Source organism: Oncorhynchus clarkii, chromosome 32 (genome assembly GCF_045791955.1).
Source record: "Oncorhynchus clarkii lewisi isolate Uvic-CL-2024 chromosome 32, UVic_Ocla_1.0, whole genome shotgun sequence".
NCBI classification, from domain to species: Eukaryota; Metazoa; Chordata; class Actinopteri; order Salmoniformes; family Salmonidae; genus Oncorhynchus; species Oncorhynchus clarkii.
In genome coordinates this window covers 14,106,212-14,124,645 of record NC_092178.1, presented here as the reverse complement: position 1 = coordinate 14,124,645, position 18,434 = coordinate 14,106,212, and the positions used below count along the sequence as shown (strand labels likewise).

General features: G+C 46.6%; 1 protein-coding gene across 8 annotated transcripts in view; it reads right to left on the bottom strand.

The window, feature by feature from the left end:
• Nucleotides 1-3,637: 3,637 nt before the first annotated feature.
• Nucleotides 3,638-18,434, bottom strand: part of LOC139392049 (oxysterol-binding protein-related protein 3-like) — a 30,175-nt gene continuing 15,378 nt past the window's right edge. For 2 of the 8 annotated variants that reach the window (XM_071139702.1, XM_071139701.1), the window contains 21 exons: nucleotides 15,024-15,216; nucleotides 13,810-13,926; nucleotides 13,270-13,323; nucleotides 13,002-13,115; nucleotides 12,711-12,887; nucleotides 12,373-12,469; nucleotides 11,913-12,013; nucleotides 11,641-11,733; nucleotides 11,292-11,448; nucleotides 11,041-11,165; nucleotides 10,767-10,877; nucleotides 10,573-10,669; nucleotides 10,219-10,466; nucleotides 9,890-10,027; nucleotides 9,556-9,619; nucleotides 9,352-9,430; nucleotides 9,112-9,256; nucleotides 8,328-8,472; nucleotides 8,068-8,194; nucleotides 7,709-7,831; nucleotides 3,638-5,692 (listed from right to left, as the gene is read on the bottom strand). In XM_071139702.1, coding sequence (XP_070995803.1) covers nucleotides 5,593-5,692; nucleotides 7,709-7,831; nucleotides 8,068-8,194; nucleotides 8,328-8,472; nucleotides 9,112-9,256; nucleotides 9,352-9,430; nucleotides 9,556-9,619; nucleotides 9,890-10,027; nucleotides 10,219-10,466; nucleotides 10,573-10,669; nucleotides 10,767-10,877; nucleotides 11,041-11,165; nucleotides 11,292-11,448; nucleotides 11,641-11,733; nucleotides 11,913-12,013; nucleotides 12,373-12,469; nucleotides 12,711-12,887; nucleotides 13,002-13,115; nucleotides 13,270-13,323; nucleotides 13,810-13,926; nucleotides 15,024-15,089 — 2,478 coding nt within the window. In that variant the 5' untranslated portion in view covers nucleotides 15,090-15,216 and the 3' untranslated portion in view covers nucleotides 3,638-5,592. The remainder of the gene's footprint in view (nucleotides 5,693-7,708; nucleotides 7,832-8,067; nucleotides 8,195-8,327; nucleotides 8,473-9,111; nucleotides 9,257-9,351; nucleotides 9,431-9,555; nucleotides 9,620-9,889; nucleotides 10,028-10,218; nucleotides 10,467-10,572; nucleotides 10,670-10,766; nucleotides 10,878-11,040; nucleotides 11,166-11,291; nucleotides 11,449-11,640; nucleotides 11,734-11,912; nucleotides 12,014-12,372; nucleotides 12,470-12,710; nucleotides 12,888-13,001; nucleotides 13,116-13,269; nucleotides 13,324-13,809; nucleotides 13,927-15,023; nucleotides 15,217-18,434) is intronic. The other 6 variants (XM_071139705.1, XM_071139706.1, XM_071139704.1 and 3 more) reach the window with 3 other exon arrangements.

The window sequence follows — 18,434 nt, the reverse complement described above, 5'->3', positions numbered from 1 at the left end:
GAATTAGCTCCCCTGAATGAAACATTATCTCCCCTAAAGGCAAACAAAAAGTCCAACTTTGGGGTTCTCTAAATAATGCTAATTTAACCCTTCTATTTGTTAAAAATGTAGTGGTACATATATTTTACAGTGGTAAATATTGAAATAAAAGCTTCCAAACTAAACCCCCACACCTCTCTACCTGTCCACTCAGTAGTGCTGAATTTAGGCCTCAACTGCACTCCTTTAAACACATTGATTTTCCTTTGTAGGCTACTTGCTCATTTTCACAATGTTTGCCATGCTCCCTTGATAAGTCTTTCTTCCTTTATCATTGTTTGCCATGCTCCCTTGATAAGTCTTTCTTCCTTTATCATTGTTTGCCATGCTCCCTTGATAAGTCTTTCTTCCTTTATCATTGTTTGCCATGCTCCCTTGATAAGTCTTTCTTCCTTTATCATTGTTTGCCATGCTCCCTTGATAAGTCTTTCTTCCTTTATCATTGTTTGCCATGCTCCCTTGATAAGTATTTCTTCCTTTATCATTTTTTGCAGTCAGCTGTTTAGAGCGCTCATTGCTTTGTTTATTGTCAGGTGCACGTGGGTATTGGTGTAGACCATTTATTTCACCTTATCATTTTCTACCAATATTTATTTACTTAACATCTTTGACAGTCCTTAACATACACTATACAGGGCTTTCAGAGGGTATTCAGACCCCTGGACTTTTCTACATTGTTTTGTTAGAGCCTTATTCTAAAATATAATCCCCCCCCCAATACCCCATGATGACAAAGCAAAAACAGGTTGACATTTTTGCTAATTTATTAAAATATAAAAAGCACAAGTATCCAGACCCTTTCCTCAGTACTTTGTAGAAGCAGTGATTACAGCCGAGTCTTCTATGACACGACAAGCTTGGCGCAGCTGGATTTGGGGAGTTTCTCCCATTCTTCTCTGCAGATCCTCTCAAGCTCTGTCAGGTTGGATTGGGAGCGTCGCTGCACAGCTATTTTCAGGTCTCTCCAGAGACGTTAGATCCGGTTCACGTCTGGGCCACTCAGGGACATTCAGAGACTTGTCCCAAAGCCACTCCTGCGGTGTCTTGGCTGTGTGCTTAGGGTCATTGTCCTGTTGGAAGATGAACCTTAACCTGCACTCAGGACCTCAGACTGGGGCTTTCATCAAGGATCTCTCAGTACTTTGCTCCGTTCAACTTGCCCTCAATCCTGACTAGTATCCCAGTTCCTGCCGCTGAGAAATATCCCCACAGCATGATGCTGCCACCACCATGCTTCACCGTGGGGATGGTGAAGCATGATGCTGCCACCACCATGCTTCACCGTGGGGATGGTGAAGCATGATGCTGCCACCACCATGCTTCACCTTGGGGATGGTGAAGCATGATGCTGCCACCACCATGCTTCACCATGGGGATGGTGAAGCATGATGCTGCCACCACCATGCTTCACCGTGGGGATGGTGCCAGGTTTCCTCTAGACATGACAATTGGCATTCAGGCCAAGGAGTTCAATCTTGGTTCAATCTAGGAAGACTCTTGTTTCTCTGGTCCAAGTGGGCTGTCATGTGCGTTTTACTGAGGAGTGGTCTGGTCACTTTACTATAAAAAGTCTGATTGGATTCTCTCATCCCCACAGAGGAACTTTGTAGCTCTGCCAGAGTGACCATCAGGTTCTTGGTCACCTCCCTGACCAAGGCCCTTCTCCCCGATTGCTCAGCTCTAGGAAGAGTCTTGATGGTTCCGAACTTCTTCCATTTAAGAATGATGGAGGCCAATGTGTTTTTGAGGACCTTCAACGCTGCAGAAATGTTTTGGTACCCTTCCCCAGATCTGTGCTGACACAATCCTGTCTCGGAGCTCTATGGACAATTCCTTCGACCTCATGGCTTGTTTTTTTGCTCTGACATGCACTGTCAACTGTGGCTCCTTATATAGACAGGTGTGTGCCTTTCCAAATCATGTTCAATCAATTGAATTTACCACAGGTGAACTCCAAGTTTTTAAATGTTTTATTTGAGCTTTATTTAACTAGGCAAGTCAGTTAAGATCAAATTCTTATTTTCAATGACGGCCTAGGAACAGTGGGTTCACTGCCTGTTCAGGGGCAGAACGACAGATTTTTACCTTGTCAGCTTGGGGATTTGATCTGGCAACCTTTTGGTTACAAGTCCAATGCTCTAACTACTAGGCTACCTGCCATTGTAGAAACATCAAGCATGATGAATGGAAACTAGATACACCTGAGCTCAATTTCAAGTCTCGTCACAAGGGGTATGAATACTTATGTAAATAAGTTTGTTTTAAAAAAAAATTATTATACATTTGCAAACATTATAAAAAATCTGTTTTCGCTTTGTTATTATGTGAAGATTGATGAGGAAAAATGTAATCAATTTTAGAATAAGGCTGTAACGTAACAAAATGTTAAAAGACAAAAAGGAAGGCACTGTTTTTACACAAAAGTATGTGGACACCATTTCAAATGAGTGGATTCAGCTATTTCAGCCACACCCGGTTACAGGTGTATAAAATCTAGCACAGCCATGCAATTTCCAGAGACAAACATTTTCAGTAGAATTGCCTTACTGAAGAGCTCAGTGACTTTCAATACAGCACCGACCTAGGATGCCACCTTTCCAACAAGTCAGATTTCTGCCCTGGTCAACTGTAAGTGCTATTATTGTGAAGTGGTAACATCTAGGAGCAACAAAGGCTCAGCCGCTAAGTGACAGGCCACACATGCGCACAGAACGGGCCCGCCAAGTGCTGAAGCACATAAAAATCATCTGTCCTCAGTTGCAACACTCACAGAGTTCCAAACCGCTTCTGGAATCAACGTCAGCACAGTAACTGTTATTTGGGAGCTTCATTAAAATGGGTTTCCATGGCCGAGCAGCCGCACACAAGTCTAAGATCACCTCACGCAATGCCAAGCGTTGGCTGGAGTGGGGTAAAGCTCGCCGCCATTGGACTCTGGAGCAGTGAAAAAGCATTCTCTGGAGTGATAATCATGCTGCACCATACTTTTGCTCATGTGGTGTACCTCATGGTGCTTTCAAGACAACTGGGAACTTGAAAAAAAACTGGTCAAAATCATGACATCAGTGATCATAGAAAGATCTCTAGAAAGAAGCTTGAGTTCCTGACTTGGAATTCCGTTTTGGATGACCATTCAAACTGATTTTCCCGTGAGAACTCGCGACCAGTCAGGTCTTTGGTCACGTTCTCATGGGTCAAACAAAAACACCCTAATGATTGGTTGGCAATACAGACTCCCACAATGCAGGCGCTGGCTGATTAACTTGAAGAGCAACTGCAGAAACTTGCAGTCAACTGAAGTCAAAACTTCATGACTTTTGATCACATGGTTTATCCCTATAATGGAACACACTTTGGAAGGCGGTGACCATCCAAGATGATCCCCTGGAATGCACCCAAGATGATCCCCCCCCCCCCCCCCCCCCCGAACACCCAATCAGAGGCGGCTGGTGGGAGGAGCTGTAGGAGGATCATTGTAATGTCTGAAATGGAATCAATAGAACGGTCTCAAACACAAACATATGGAAAAGAGGTTTGACTCCGTTCCTTCAGCTCCTCCCACCAGCCTCTGCAATCCAACACACACACACACACAGTATAACAGTCTCACTGTTTATTATTCATCTTCATAGATACTACGGCCCTATTCTTTACTGGTATACAGCATACATCTTATTTTACAGTAATGACTGATCATAAACGGGCAACATACAGGCTTTAACACGGTGTTATGAAGTTCCATAAGGCCTTATCTCATACGTACTGTCAGCCAATGGTTGAGGAGTATTAAAACAATCTGGTTTGTTATTGGACATAATCATACTCTTACAGTAGAGTGCTTGACATTAAGAACAATTAAATAGTTACAACCCTTGACTGTATCCCACATGACACCCTACTCCATATAAAGTGCACCTTATTCCATAAATAGCACTATATAGACAATAGGTTTCCATTTGGGATGCACACCTCAACACCCCACCAGTGATCTTCTATATAGACCACATTAAGAATGACATAAGTTCGCAGAAGCACCAACTCACCAATAGTAAGTGAGGATTTGCATAATCATCTACAGCAGGTTATTGTGAGTAGAACAGCATTCCATATTAAAAGGCACTTTGGTGGCTGGACTGCATCCGAACTACAGTGACAGAATAAAACATACATAGAGAAAATTATCAAATTGAAAGAAGAGAACCCTGTCCCTGGAAAGACTAAAGACATGACAAAAACATTTAAAGATGCTTTCTTTTCTTTTAAACAAAGAATCAAGTGAAAACTCTGTATTAGGATGAAGAGATCGAGACCTATTTTAGATCCACCGACAGACACAGGAAGCTCATTTTTGGTCTTGGTCACACTGACACTCAGCAGTCCCCAGTCACAGGGTCAGAGCTTTGACTCCAGTGATGTCTCCGAGTGCTGATCTAAGGTCAGTTGTGAGTTACCCCTGTATTGGTTAAGGTTTGTTGTGTGCTTGTCCATTGTATCCGATGAGGACTTCAACCTCTGAGTTAACGGTGAATTCTTTAGTGAGTGTAGATCTTCCACGGTAAGCACTCTCAAGATATAGCTGGCCATACTGGATCTTCCACGGTAAGCACTCCCAAGATATAGCTGGCCATACTGGATCTTCCACGGTAAGCACTCCCAAGATATAGCTGGCCATACTGGATCTTCCACGGTAAGCACTCTCAAGATATAGCTGGCCATACTGGATCTTCCACGGTAAGCACTCAAGATATAGCTGGCCATACTGGATCTTCCACGGTAAGCACTCTCAAGATATAGCTGGCCATACTGGATCTTCCACGGTAAGCACTCTCAAGATATAGCTGGCCATACTGGACCTTCCACGGTAAGCACTCTCAAGATATAGCTGGCCATACTGGATCTTCCATGGTAAGCACTCTCAAGATATAGCTGGCCATACTGGATCTTCCACGGTAAGCACTCTCAAGATATAGCTGGCCATACTGGATCTTCCACGGTAAGCACTCAAGATATAGCTGGCCATACTGGATCTTCCACGGTAAGCACTCTCAAGATATAGCTGGCCATACTGGATCTTCCATGGTAAGCACTCCCAAGATATAGCTGGCCATACTGGATCTTCCACGGTAAGCACTCTCAAGATATAGCTGGCCATACTGGATCTTCCACAGTAAGCACTCTCAAGATATAGATGGCCATACTGGACCTTCCATGGTAAGCACTCCCAAGATATTCTAATGATATGTCCAAGCCAGCTCAGTTGGTGTTGGGCGACCGTGGCCTCCATACTCTCACAGTTGGTCTTAACAAGTATTTCTGTACAGGACACGGTGGCACTAGGTGATTCCCTGGATGCGCTGCAGGCATCTTCTGTGGAATCGCTCGAGCTGCTTGTTGTGGCGACTAAGTGACCCAGGCTTCACAGCTGTAAAGAAGTGTGGTGATGCAGACGGCAATTTTGGTGTGGAGGTGGAGATCCCCGTTTTGGAAAATCCTGTGTCTGTTGTGGGCAAGGATAATCTGACCCTAGATCTGTACTCCTGTGGGGTTACAGGGTCACCACAGCACAGGGAAGTCCTCTCTAGAGCTGAACCCAGGGTCCTTCCGTTGCTCCCAGTATGTATTAGAACTCAGCCACGTGTCATCCTTTGATTTCCTGTTAAATAAACAAAAACAGCAGTCACATATATGTAAAACTTAACACATATTCCAAACATCCTGTATAACCTGGCTGTAAGTGTACAACACAATCCCTCAGTACACCTTCATGTAGAACAGTGAGATCTCATGACAACACAGAACAACTTAATGGTGTTGTTTTGACCAGTCAGACACTGAGGGGCTCCATGTTCGGCTGGAATTAAGGCGGTGCTAGTGTCAAACACACATTGGGTTTGCAATTTCGTTATTTAAAAACTGTCGTGTCGGCATTTCCCAGCTGGCAATTTACCTGTCTAACATCAGCACGCTTGCGCTCAGAGGGGTGGAAATATTGGAGGTGTGTCCTTAAAAACATGATCCAAGTTTCTATTTTCAAGCAGTGCTGATAGGATACTTAAGATCAACCAAAAGCTGGTTTTAATGGTATCACAGTTGGTTATGATACAGCATATCCAGCTGTGACACACACTGCCCATTTGAACAAGAGTAGCCTAATGTGATTTTGGTGCCTTTATACTTTGTAATTAGAACCATAAAAAACTAAATGTTTCCCCCAGCCATTTCATTTCGTTAAAAACCAAGCCTCCTCTCCTCTCAATGAAGGCTTTTCTTTTGTCCATCCCAACACGACCGTGAAGTAGACAATACTGTTGACTAAGAGTTTGACCCCTGAGACCCCTGGGAAATCCATCTTCATCACCAAAGCTTTATTCAAATATAATGTTTGAGAGGAGTAGAACAGTGATCTGACATTCCCTTTCTATATATGCATTGTAGGCAGGCCCACATTATTTGAGTCATGCAGGTGCCGTTGTTGGATGTGTGTAAAATGCTCCATAGTCTCCATAGTGTTTTCATGTTCTATGCCCACGGGAGAAATGATGGTGCCTGCAAGTGTAACATAACTTGTTTTAAATAGGCTGTGTTTGGAATTTGATTCAAATTATTCCTTCTCTTTTTAGGCCTTATAAATAATGAATTTAATCTCGCTTATTGTCATGCTCAGATATAATGTAATTTACAGTAGACCTAGCCCCTATGTCAGGGTGAATGTAATTTACAGTAGACCTAGCCCCTATGTCAGTGTGAATGTAATTTACAGTAGACCTAGCCCCTATGTCAGTGTGAATGTAATTTACAGTAGACCTAGCCCCTATGTCAGGGTGAATGTAATTTACAGTAGACCTAGCCCCTATGTCAGGGTGAATGTAATTTACAGTAGCCCCAGCCCCTATGTCAGGGTGAATGTAAATTACAGTAGCCCCTATGTCAGGGTGAATGTAATTTACAGTAGCCCCTATGTCAGCGTGAATGTAATTTACAGTAGCCCCTATGTCAGGGTGAATGTAATTTACAGTAGCCCCTATGTCAGGGTGAATGTAATTTACAGTAGCCCCTATGTCAGGGTGAATGTCATTTACAGTAGACCTAGCCCCTATGTCAGGGTGAATGTCATTTACAGTAGACCTAGCCCCTATGTCAGGGTGAATGCTATTGAGGCCATACAGTGACTTAGAACAATGTGGACTTCAAATGGGTTCAAGTTAACGTATTTAGCAAAGGTAGGTCTACATTATGTTATTTAGTTCTTGTAAGCCAATTAGATTTACCATTGCATTAGGTTTGTTAAAATGGAGCCCAGAGGCTAATGGAGTGTTATTCACATGACAGACCTGTGACAATGTGGTAAGTTATATAGACAGAGGTGCCGTTCCGTCAGATCTTTTCTATATTGTAGAGCAGTGGTTTCCAACCAGGGGTACTTGGTCTATCCACACGGGGTACGTGAGAAGACTCATGAGACCATAGGCTTACTGGTAAAATGCACGTGAGGGCGTACTTCAGGGATAGGCGAAAAATGTTGGGAACCATTTGTTGTTGTAAAGGATACTGTGCAGTTAAGAATTAAGACAGCCTTGTTCTGTCTTCGTGGCTAAATGTGTGAACAATGAACTCCCTTGTCTGCTGGAATCAGACAGAAAGGCAGGCACACACACACACGGTGGCGTACTTGAAGAAGAGTGGTTTGTGCGTCATGTTGTTCTCCTCCAGGACTTTTCTCCTTTCTCTCTGGAGCAGCTCTATCCTCTGCTTCTGCTCCTCAGCCCCCTCAATGTTCCCTTCTTCCAAACACCTGAGACAGAGACAGAGAGAGAGAGAGACAGAGAGAGACAGAGAGAGACAGAGAGAGAGAGAGAGAGAGAGAGAGAGAGAGAGACTCGAGTGAAAAGGATCCTATGAGAAGGGTGATATAATACAGGGAAGTATGAGAAAGAAGGAATACTGGATTAGGGCGAGCTAGGAAGAAGACGGAGAGGAGAGGAGGAAGAAGACTGAGAGAGGAAGAGAGAATCCCGGGTTGTGTCCTACCTCTGGTCGAGACGGAAGCGTGTGTCTGTGGGGGGTAGGAAGGGCTTCAGGGCGGCATCAAGCTCATTCAGCTCCACACCAAACTGAGTGAAGCCATAGTACTGGTCCTGGTCCACAGGCATGGGGTCTACACAAACACGTGACAAAATTACTATTTTAAACTATTTTCAAGGTAAAGATCATGAGCTATAATATTTACGTGGAATGCAACTTTATGTTTGTGAATGTGGGTGTGTAAGTTGTGACGGCCAGTCACTCACTTGCTCTCCAGATGCATATGGCAGAGGGTGTGTCTCCTTGGTACACGCCTTCATGCCATTTGCCAAAGAATGAGTGAATGACACGCCCCCCACTGTCTGTAACCACTCCCTCTATCTTGTTCACCGTTGAGCTCCACGATTTTGCCTGTGGATTAAATATGCAAAACATGAATAATAAACTAATTAAACTAATGACGCAAAACAAATACAAAATGTGATGTTACAAATCGGAAACCAATAAAACGCTGTCAATCATGTGATGAATTCTAAATAATACATGAATCCATCCACCACTCATTAGTTACTTTTAAGGTTTCCAGGATAATGGTCACCAGGATGTTGTTCCTCCTGTTCCCCAACAGATGGTGCTGTTACACCTGATAATACCCTCGGAAACCCAGTGCAAGTGTTTCCCCAACTCGGTCCTGGCGACCCTAAGACGTGTGTCTGGGTTTTTGCCCTAAATCTACACAGCCGATTCAAATGATCAAAGCTTGATGATGAGCTGATCACTTGAACCAGTTGTGTAGTGCTAGGGCAAAAACCAGAAAGGGGCACCCGTTGGTCCCAGGACTGAGTTTAGGAAACGCTGGCCCAGGGGTTCATACGTGTTGGCCAATTTACATTGAATTGCGTTAGGCTGTTTTAAATAACACCCTATTCCCTATATAGTGCACTACTTTTGGTCAGAGTCCCTATGGGTAGTAGTGCTCTGTATAAGACATAGGGTGCCTTTTGGGACACACCCTTCGTGTAACTGGGATGGTATAGTCCATCTCCTCACCTTGACGAAGGTCACTGTACACTGGCAGGCGTCACTGCTGGTGTTTTTGATTGACATCTCTCCGTAGTGTTCTATCCAGCGCTGGCCACTCAGGATGTTGTGGATGCAGGACGTGACCTTGTTCCACTCATAGTGGTCCCCAAACCTGAGGATGACAAACAACTGTCACACACACACCTCTATTTCATATGAAAGCAGCTCTGACGTTCACACACATTCTATCAAATCAAAGAGACTCACCCTGGCAGGGTCACATGAGTGGTTCCCATGGGAACAATCTCCATGGATTTCCCCCAGAACTTATTCTTCCACTGGACATCTGAGACAGATGGGACAGAGAGATAGACAGGGGTAGTAGGTGAGTGGAGCAGATAACCCTCACAATAACAATCACAAATAGTAGGAAACGGTGGTGATATGTTTACTGAAAACATAGACGCTCACCTTGCCAGAAAGTGAAGTTGTGAGAGTCACAGTGACACGCTGACACAGGTGGGTGATGGCTCACCTAAGACAGACAGGGGGGTTCAACTGGTGTGACATGTGACTGACAATGTTATGAGTCTTCAGTCATCCTATGCAACGGTTGTTTCAAGTGGTATCCTTTTCCCTATATAGTGCACTAGTTATGACCAGAGCACTATGGGCCCTGGTTAAATTTAGTGCACTAAATGGGAATAGGGGGTCATTTGGAATGCACTAAATGAATCAGCCCAGTGATTCTTGGTTTATTTTATGTGAGTGATAACTTGTTCCTGTAGGTTTAGTTCCTGTTTACCTGTTCTGCTAGGAACCTGAAGCCCTTGTCAGGTCTGTCACACTCGTAGGTCTCTCCCAGGACGGGGTTGAAGGGTTTACTTCCTGCGCGGTGGTAACTGGAGGCATATGCAGACACTGCAAATGTTGCCACATACACCTGCAGCACAGGACACACACACACAGAGAGACAGGCAGAGACTGTGTTACTTACCATGTGTAGGTAGAGGTTGTGTGTGTGGGTTCCCACAATGCATCATAAGAATCATGGTGTGAGTATGTCCAAATTCTCTCACCATGTGTTGCTAGGCATCGTGTGTGTGTGTGTGTACCTGCATCCTATACCCTCACCATTCTCTGGTACGGGTCCTGTGTGTGGTTCGCTGTATCCAGCAGCCCAGAGTACTCCACCTCCTCACACAGCCTCTGCAGTGTGTTGAGAGGCTCGTTGAGATGAACAGGCATGGCTACCTTGGACAGGTCCTTCCCAATGTTGTTCTTGAGGATGTTCCATAGACTGACACTGCTGCTGCTGGGTTGGGGGGAGGGGAGGGTAGTCCGCCTGCGGGCCACCTGAACACCACTTCCTCCTGAGCCTGCTGGGGGGGGGGGGTACTTAAAATGGAGGTAGCAAACATTTGCTCACTCGTACAAATTATATGCTTGTCATAGAAATACTCATATGCTGGCCCATGCACGGCATACCAGAGTCATGTCTCTCGCTTCCTCCCTCGTTGCTGTAGCCGGTGTCCATGGAAACACTGTCACTGACATCACTGATATACGAGTCATCATCAGAAGCCTGGAGACAAATAGAGAAAAAAATATATGAATGACTGATCAGATCATTGTTTATCTCCCTAATGGTTAGGGTTGGGTAATCTGATCTTAAGGCTCACCTCATTCTCAGAGGAGCTGGAGGTCAGCTGGTACTCCTGAGCATCAAAGAACTCCGACATGGACTCATTGGATGCCTGGTGGACAAGTTGGCGGGATCCATCTGGGAGACCCTGATTGGTAGAAGAGGTTGATTGGCAGCAGAGGTTCAGATCAGTCCCAATGTCATGTTTGGTATATAAACAATCTCCTGAAATAAACTGGACATGTGCAGTATTGTGGAACACATCCCCTGGATGTGGAACACTCGCCCTCTCTCAAACACACCCAACTCACCGAACCATAGCCGGTCTTGAGGCCCATGACCTGCGCTGGAGGAGGAGCCTTCAGGTCAATAGTGTGTCTCACTCTGTCTCTCTCTGCTGATAGAGAACTATAGGCTGACCGCAGAGTGGAGTGAACTAGAGACACACAGAGCGCGGGAGACACACACAGAGCGAGGAAAAAAAGTGTGTTTTAAACATCAAACCCAGCCTGTAAAATACCTATACATGACCCAGTGGGCCGATCTGACACCAGGGACTCACTGTTGTTAGCCAGCCTGCAGAAGTCTTCCTGGAGGCGGTTGGCATCAGTAGGTGAGTCTGGGGTTTCCAGGAAGGAGGTGTTGGCTTCAGCAGTAGAGAGGTTTGGGTGGGAGGTATGGAGATGAGGAGAGGCAGGCGGTGAGCCACAGCCAGGAACCTGGTAGAAGGAGAGATCTCAGGGTTAAAGACAACTACAGGTGGGGGATGTATTAGGTGTCACACAGAACTGTTCTTCTAGTAGTCTTTAGTCAATGCAACACTAACAAGTGTCTGTAGGATTTAGCACAGGTAAAAGTTGACATGGAATGGTAGCAGCTGTTGCTTTGAGAGAATGTAAAACAGCGTGTACCTGTAGCGTGGCTGGGGCATCTTTGGTGTAATTTTTTGAACGCCACTTCCTGGGACCCCTCTTCTCCTTCTTGGGAATGTCATACGTTGAAGCCTGGTGTCCCAGTGGAAGTGGAGAGGTTAGGGTTCAAGTCTAGGGGTTAGGAGAGGTGTGCATACCTACTGTACTCATAGCAGGGTCTGAATAAGTGTAGTGAAGGTTAAAGGGGCTGAGTACAGTATGTGTACTGGGTCAAGGTTAGGGTCAAGGTTAAAGGGCAAAGGTTGTGTTACCATGAGGCTGATGGCGGGGGCAGAGGAAGTGCGGTGGAGAACCTCCATACTCTTCAGCAGCAGGTTGAGTTCCAACAGGTAAGACTCACAGTCCTCCAAGTCTGACAGAGAACAATGAGGGACATGAATTAGAGAAGGTGAGAGCTGTGAATTAGAGAAGGTGAGAGCCGTGAATTAGAGAAGGTGAGAGCCATGAATTAGAGAAGGTGAGAGCCATGAATTAGAGAAGGTGAGAGCCATGAATTAGAGAAGGTGAGAGCCATGAATTAGAGAAGGTGAGAGCCATGAATTAGAAAAGGTGAGAGCCGTGAATTAGAAAAGGTGAGAGCCGTGAATTAGAGAAGGTGAGAGCCGTGAATTAGAGAAGGTGAGAGCGAGTCGATACAGAGAACTTAAGTAAGGTGAGATCCATCAGGAAAGGTATGACGACTCAGACAGGTGAGATGTTTGATCTCCCTACCTCTGCAGCACCTGTCCATGTCTTCTGAGGAGTGAAGCCAGGCACTGACCTTCGCCTGCTGGACAACTGACGCCTGCTTAGCCAGACTGGAGTGCTGCTGAGAGAGAGAGCGAGAGGAAGGGTGAGAGACAATGAATTGAATATGCATAGACATACAGTGATTCATATAAAATACATTATACAGTACAATAATGAAATTATGATTGGTCAGTCAAAAAGCATCCATAAGAGTTTGCTCTTAGATGCAGATCTAGGGTCAGCTTACCATCTCCAAAATTCCAACCATTAAGGTGAAAGCACAAAATGTATCACATATCCCTGTCTAAAGAGAAGCGTACCCGTCTCATGGAGTCGTTGAGGTTAGGAGAGAGGTGTGAGGAGGGGTGAAACAGGTGCCTCTCGTGGGGGTACATGGCGATCTCGTTCTGACGGAAGACACGGTGATGTCGTAGCTTCGACACCCAATCATCAAACAACTCCTGTGACTTCACTTCCTGAGACTTCTCAGACTTCACCTATTGGACAGCGAGATGGGATGTAATTTAAACAGATGAGGGAGAGAGAGACAGAGGGAGAGAGAGACAGACAGAGAGAGAGCGAGAGAGAGAGCGAGAGAGAGAGCGAGAAACCTTGAGGTGATAAATGTTGTCGTTGGCGTCCAGATCGATGGCCTTGGTTTTCTTCTTGATTGACATGACAGACAGCCCCACATCAATGCAGCCATGCAGCTTGCCTTTCCTCAGCTGGAAACAAAAGCAAAAGGTCAGTGTGTGTGTGTGTGTGTGTGTGTGTGTGTGAGAGAGACTAACTAAATGAGCGAATACTCGCTCCTTCAATGACACATACATTAACTCAATTGTGAATCTGCTTGACAGATACTTTTGAACAGGCACTTACATCAGCTCTACATTTTGAGTACTTCAGAATGCCTTTCTCCAGCAAGAAGTATCTCTGGATAGCAAGAGAAAGTATCAACTGTTTTAGCCATCCATCTGTCACGTTCAAACTTCAATTATCTGCTTTGGGCCAAGGAAATAACGTCACACTTTAGATATTACAGTTGTGGACAAAAGCTTTTTACATGAACAAGATATCCAGTTAAATGCTCCATTCAAATTTCACCTCCAACTTAACATAACCGTCTTATCAGAGCTTTAGATAAACGCCATGTACGTGTCAGGTAGAACACCTCTCACATCTCCATGTGCCAGCCCTTCAGGTAACTCAGGGGTTAAAGAGAGCCAAGTGCCTCCTTGATTCCTCACGTCCTCTCCACACATCCTTCAGTTCAGAAGAGGAGAAGGTCTGAAGATAACCTATGACCTTCTCCTCCAATGCATGTAGAGAAGGTGAGGAGAGAGGATGCAAGAAATCAAGGATAGACACTTGAGATTTACCTGCAGTAAGAGGTAAAGAGGTCAGGGAGGCTGTACCCACCTTGTGCCATCCCTTCATGGGCCATTTCCTCCTCTTGAGCAGGAAGCCTTCCTGTTTTTCTGGCTCCTGGATGTTGCCAGGGTTACCCTTTAGCCCCTCTATGATCTCCCAGCTGTCCTGTAGACAGAGACGCATCAGGTTACACGCATACACAACCACATGGAGGAAGAGAGGCTGCATCTCTGCCTTAATGTGTCCTCTAACCCAGGCAGGGAGGGTTAGGAGTGCTGCTAGGTGCCCTCCATTCAGGCCATAGCCAGTTCATTTCAGTTCAGCTGACGTGAGGTCAGTCAAGATAAGCATCAAAATGGTAATGTCGCCACAAGACATTTGAGACAGAGCGGAGTTCATTCAGACAGGCGCTCACACGCAGAGGCGCGCGCACACGCACGCACACACGATACACGCATACACACACACACAGAGATACGCGCACACGCACACACAGAGATACGCGCACACGCAGAGATACGCGCACACGCAGAGATACGCGCACACGCAGAGATACACGCACACACAGAGATACGCGCACACGCAGAGATACGCGCACACACAGAGATACGCGCACACGCACACACAGAGATACGCGCACACGCACACACAGAGATACGCGCACACGCACACACAGAGACGCTCGCACACGCACACACAGAGAAGCTCGCACACGCACACACAGAGACGCTCGCACACGCACACACAGAGACGCTCGCACACGCACACACAGAGACGCTCGCACACGCACACACAGAGACGCTCGCACACGCACACACAGATACGCGCACACACAGAGACGCTCGCACACACACACACAGACGCGCGCACACACAGACGCGCACACACACACAGACGCGCACACACACAGAGAGACACGCGCACACACACACAGAGACACGCGCACACACACAGAGACACGCGCACACACACAGAGAGACACGCGCACACACACAGAGAGACACGCGCACACACACAGAGAGACACGCGCACACACACAGAGAGACACGCGCACACACACAGAGAGACACGCGCACACACACAGAGAGACACGCGCACACACACAGAGAGACACGCGCACACACACACAGAGAGACACGCGCACACACACACAGAGAGACACGCGCACACACACACACAGAGACACGCGCACACACACAGAGAGACACGCGCACACACACAGAGAGACACGCGCACACACACAGAGAGACACGCGCACACACCTGATGGCTGCCATGTTTGGACGAGCCGCTGCTGCTGTCGCTGTGGGAGGGGGATGTTGATGTCATCTTTCTGTGACTTGACAGTTCTGCTTACGATTGTCTAGTCCCAGCGGAAACCACCAAGGTCACAACGGGGTCAACAGGAACATCACCTAACACACTGACCTCAAGAGGGCGTCATCATGAATAACCACTGTTGAATAGGAAGAGAGAGACGCAGTGAATAACAGAAGATTATTACTTCATTTCCAGCATGTTGAGACAAACAGGTGAGCTGAGAGAAATGAAAGCCACATACCACTGTAGGGTTGCTTTTAGTGAAGCAGCAGAACAATGAGACGTGACTTCTCTGAGAGACAAACTATCCTACGTCCTCAAAACTAGGTGCACTTTTAGGTTAGGCAAATCTAATCGAATTTTATTTGTCACATACACATGGTTAGCAGATGTTAATGCGAGTGTAGCGAAATGCTTGTGCTTCTAGTTCCGACAATGCAGTAATAACCAACGAGTAATCTAACCTAACAATTCCACAACTACTACCTTATACACACACGCACACACACAAGTGTAGTGCTAGCTGTGCCACCAGAGACTCTGGGTTCGCGCCCAGGCTCTGTCGCAGCCGGCCGTGACCGGGAGGTCCGTGGGGCGACGCACAATTGGCCTAGCGTCGTCCGGGTTAGGGAGGGTTTGGCCGGTAGGGATATCCTTGTCTCATCGTGCACTAGCGACTCCTGGTGGGCCGGGCGCAGTGCGCACTAACCAGGTCGCCAGGTGCACGGTGTTTCCTCCAACACATTGGTGCGGCTGGCTTCCAGGTTGGATGCGCGCTGTGTTAAGAAGCAGTGCGGCTGGTTGGGATGTGTATCGGAGGACGCATGACATTCAACCTTCGTCTCTCCCGAGCCCGTACAGGAGTTGTAGCGATGAGACAAGATTGTTAGTAACTACTATTTTGGATACCACAAAATTGGGGAGAAAAGGGGGTAAAAAATGTTTTTATACAATTTAAAAAAATGAAAAAAGTGTAAAGGTATAAATAATATGTACATAAAGATATATGAATGAGTGATGATACAGAACGGCATAGGCAAGATGCAGTAGATGGTATCGAGTACAGTATATACATATGAGATGAATAATGTAGGGTGTCAACATTATATTAAGTAGCATTGTTTAAAGTGGCCAGTGATACATTTTTTTACATCAATTTCCATCAATTTCCATTATTAAAGTGACTGGAGTCGAGTCAGTATGTCGGCAGCAGCCACTCAATGTTAGTGGTGGTTGTTTAACAGTCTGATGGCCTTGAGATAGAAGCTGTTTTTCAGTCTCTCGGTCCCAGCTTTGATGCACCTGAACTGACCTCGCCTTCTGGATGATAGCGGGGTGAACAGGCAGTGGCTCGGGTGGTTGTTGTCCTTGATGATCTTTATGGCCTTCCTGTGACATCGGGTGGTGTAGGTGTCCTGGAGGGCAGGTAGTTTGCCCCATGTGATGCGTTGTGCAGACCTCACTACCCTCTGGAGAGCCTTGCGGTTGTGGGCGGAGCAGTTGCCGTACCAGGCGGTGATACAGCCCGACAGGATGCTCTCGATTGTGCATCTGTAGATGTTTGAGTGCTTTTGGTGACAAGCCAAATTTCTTCAGCCTCCTGAGGTTGAAGAGGCGCTGCTGCACCTTCTTCACAACGCTGTCTGTGTGGGTGGACCAATTCAGTTTGTCCGTGATGTGTATGCCGAGGAACTTAAAACTTACTACCCTCTCCACTACTGTCCCGTCGATGTGGATAGGGGGGGGGGTACTCCCTCTGCTGTTTCCTGAAGTCCACAATCATCTACTTTGTTTTGTTGACGTTGAGTGTGAGGTTATTTTCCTGACACCACATTCCGAGGGGCCTCACCTCCTCCCTGTAGGCCGTCTCGTCGTTGTTGGTAATCAAGCCTACCACTGTAGTGTCATCCGCAAACTTGATGATTGAGTTGGCGGCGTGCATGGCCACGCAGTCTTGGGTGAACAGGGAGTACAGGAGAGGACTCCAGTGTTGACGATCAGCGGGGTGGAGATGTTACTTACACTCACCACCTGGGGGCGGCCCGTCAGGAAGTCCAGTACCCAATTGCACAGGGCAGGGTCGAGACCCAGGGTCTCGAGCTTGATGACGAGTTTGAAGGGTACTATGGTGTTAAATGCTGAGCTGTAGTCGATGAACAGCATTCTCACATAGGTATTCCTCTTGTCCAGATGGGTTAGGGCAGTGTGGTTGCGATTGCATCGTCTGTGGACCTATTTGGGCGGTAAGCAAATTGGAGTGGGTCTAGGGTGTCAGGTAGGGTGGAGGTGATATGGTCCTTGACTCGTCTCTCAAAGCACTTCATGATGACGGAAGTGAGTGCTACGAGGCGGTAGTCGTTTAGCTCAGTTACCTTAGCTTTCTTGGGAACAAGAACAATGGTGGCCCTCTTGAAGCATGTGGGAACAGCAGACTGGGATAAGGATTGATTGAATATGTCCGTAACACACCAGCCAGCTGGTCTGCGCATGCTCTGAGGACGCGGCTGGGGATGCCGTCTGGGCCTGCAGCCTTGCGAGGGTTAACACGTTTAAATGTTTTACTCACGTCGGCTGCAGTGAAGGAGAGTCCGCAGGTTTTGGTAGAGGGCCGTGTCAGTGGCACTGTATTGTCCTCATATCGAGCAAAAAAGTGATTTAGTTTGTCTGGGAGCAAGACATCCTGGTCCGTGATGGGGCTGGTTTTCTTTTTGTAATCCGTGATTGACTGTAGACCCTGCCACATACCTCGTGTCTGAGCCGATGCGACTCTACTTTGTCTCTATACTGATGCTCCGCCTTGCGGAGGGAATAGCTACACTGTTTGTATTCGGTCATGTTTCCGGTCACCTTGCCCTGGTTAAAAGCAGTGGTTCGCACTTTCAGTTTCGCGCGAATGCTGCCATCAATCCACAGCACGAGATCATCAGGTGTTCTTTATGTTTGCATGAGCTCTCCGACACACACACTTCCAGCAGCATACACCCTGTGTATGGGGAAATGCCAACGTCTCTATATGAACTATGGTGTACTGCATTGAACCAGTGGCAGCAGCCCAGTCAAACCCACATGACTCCAAGGCCAGTCAAAGTCACAGCTACTGTGCTGATCAGCAGAGTCCACAAGTGAGTCAGGGTTATACAATCAGTCCCAGTCTTCAAATCTCAGCAGAGGACTAGATTAACCAGTAGCTAGCTACACACGCTTATACTCAAACACTGGTAAAGACACGGAATTCTGCTGTATTGCAGTTGCTTGTAGCATAAACAGTATTGTGATGAATGAAATGTCCACATTCTGTGAATTTGGAGACAGGAAACGTTACTTGCTAGCAGCACATAGTAGTAGAGCGATGCG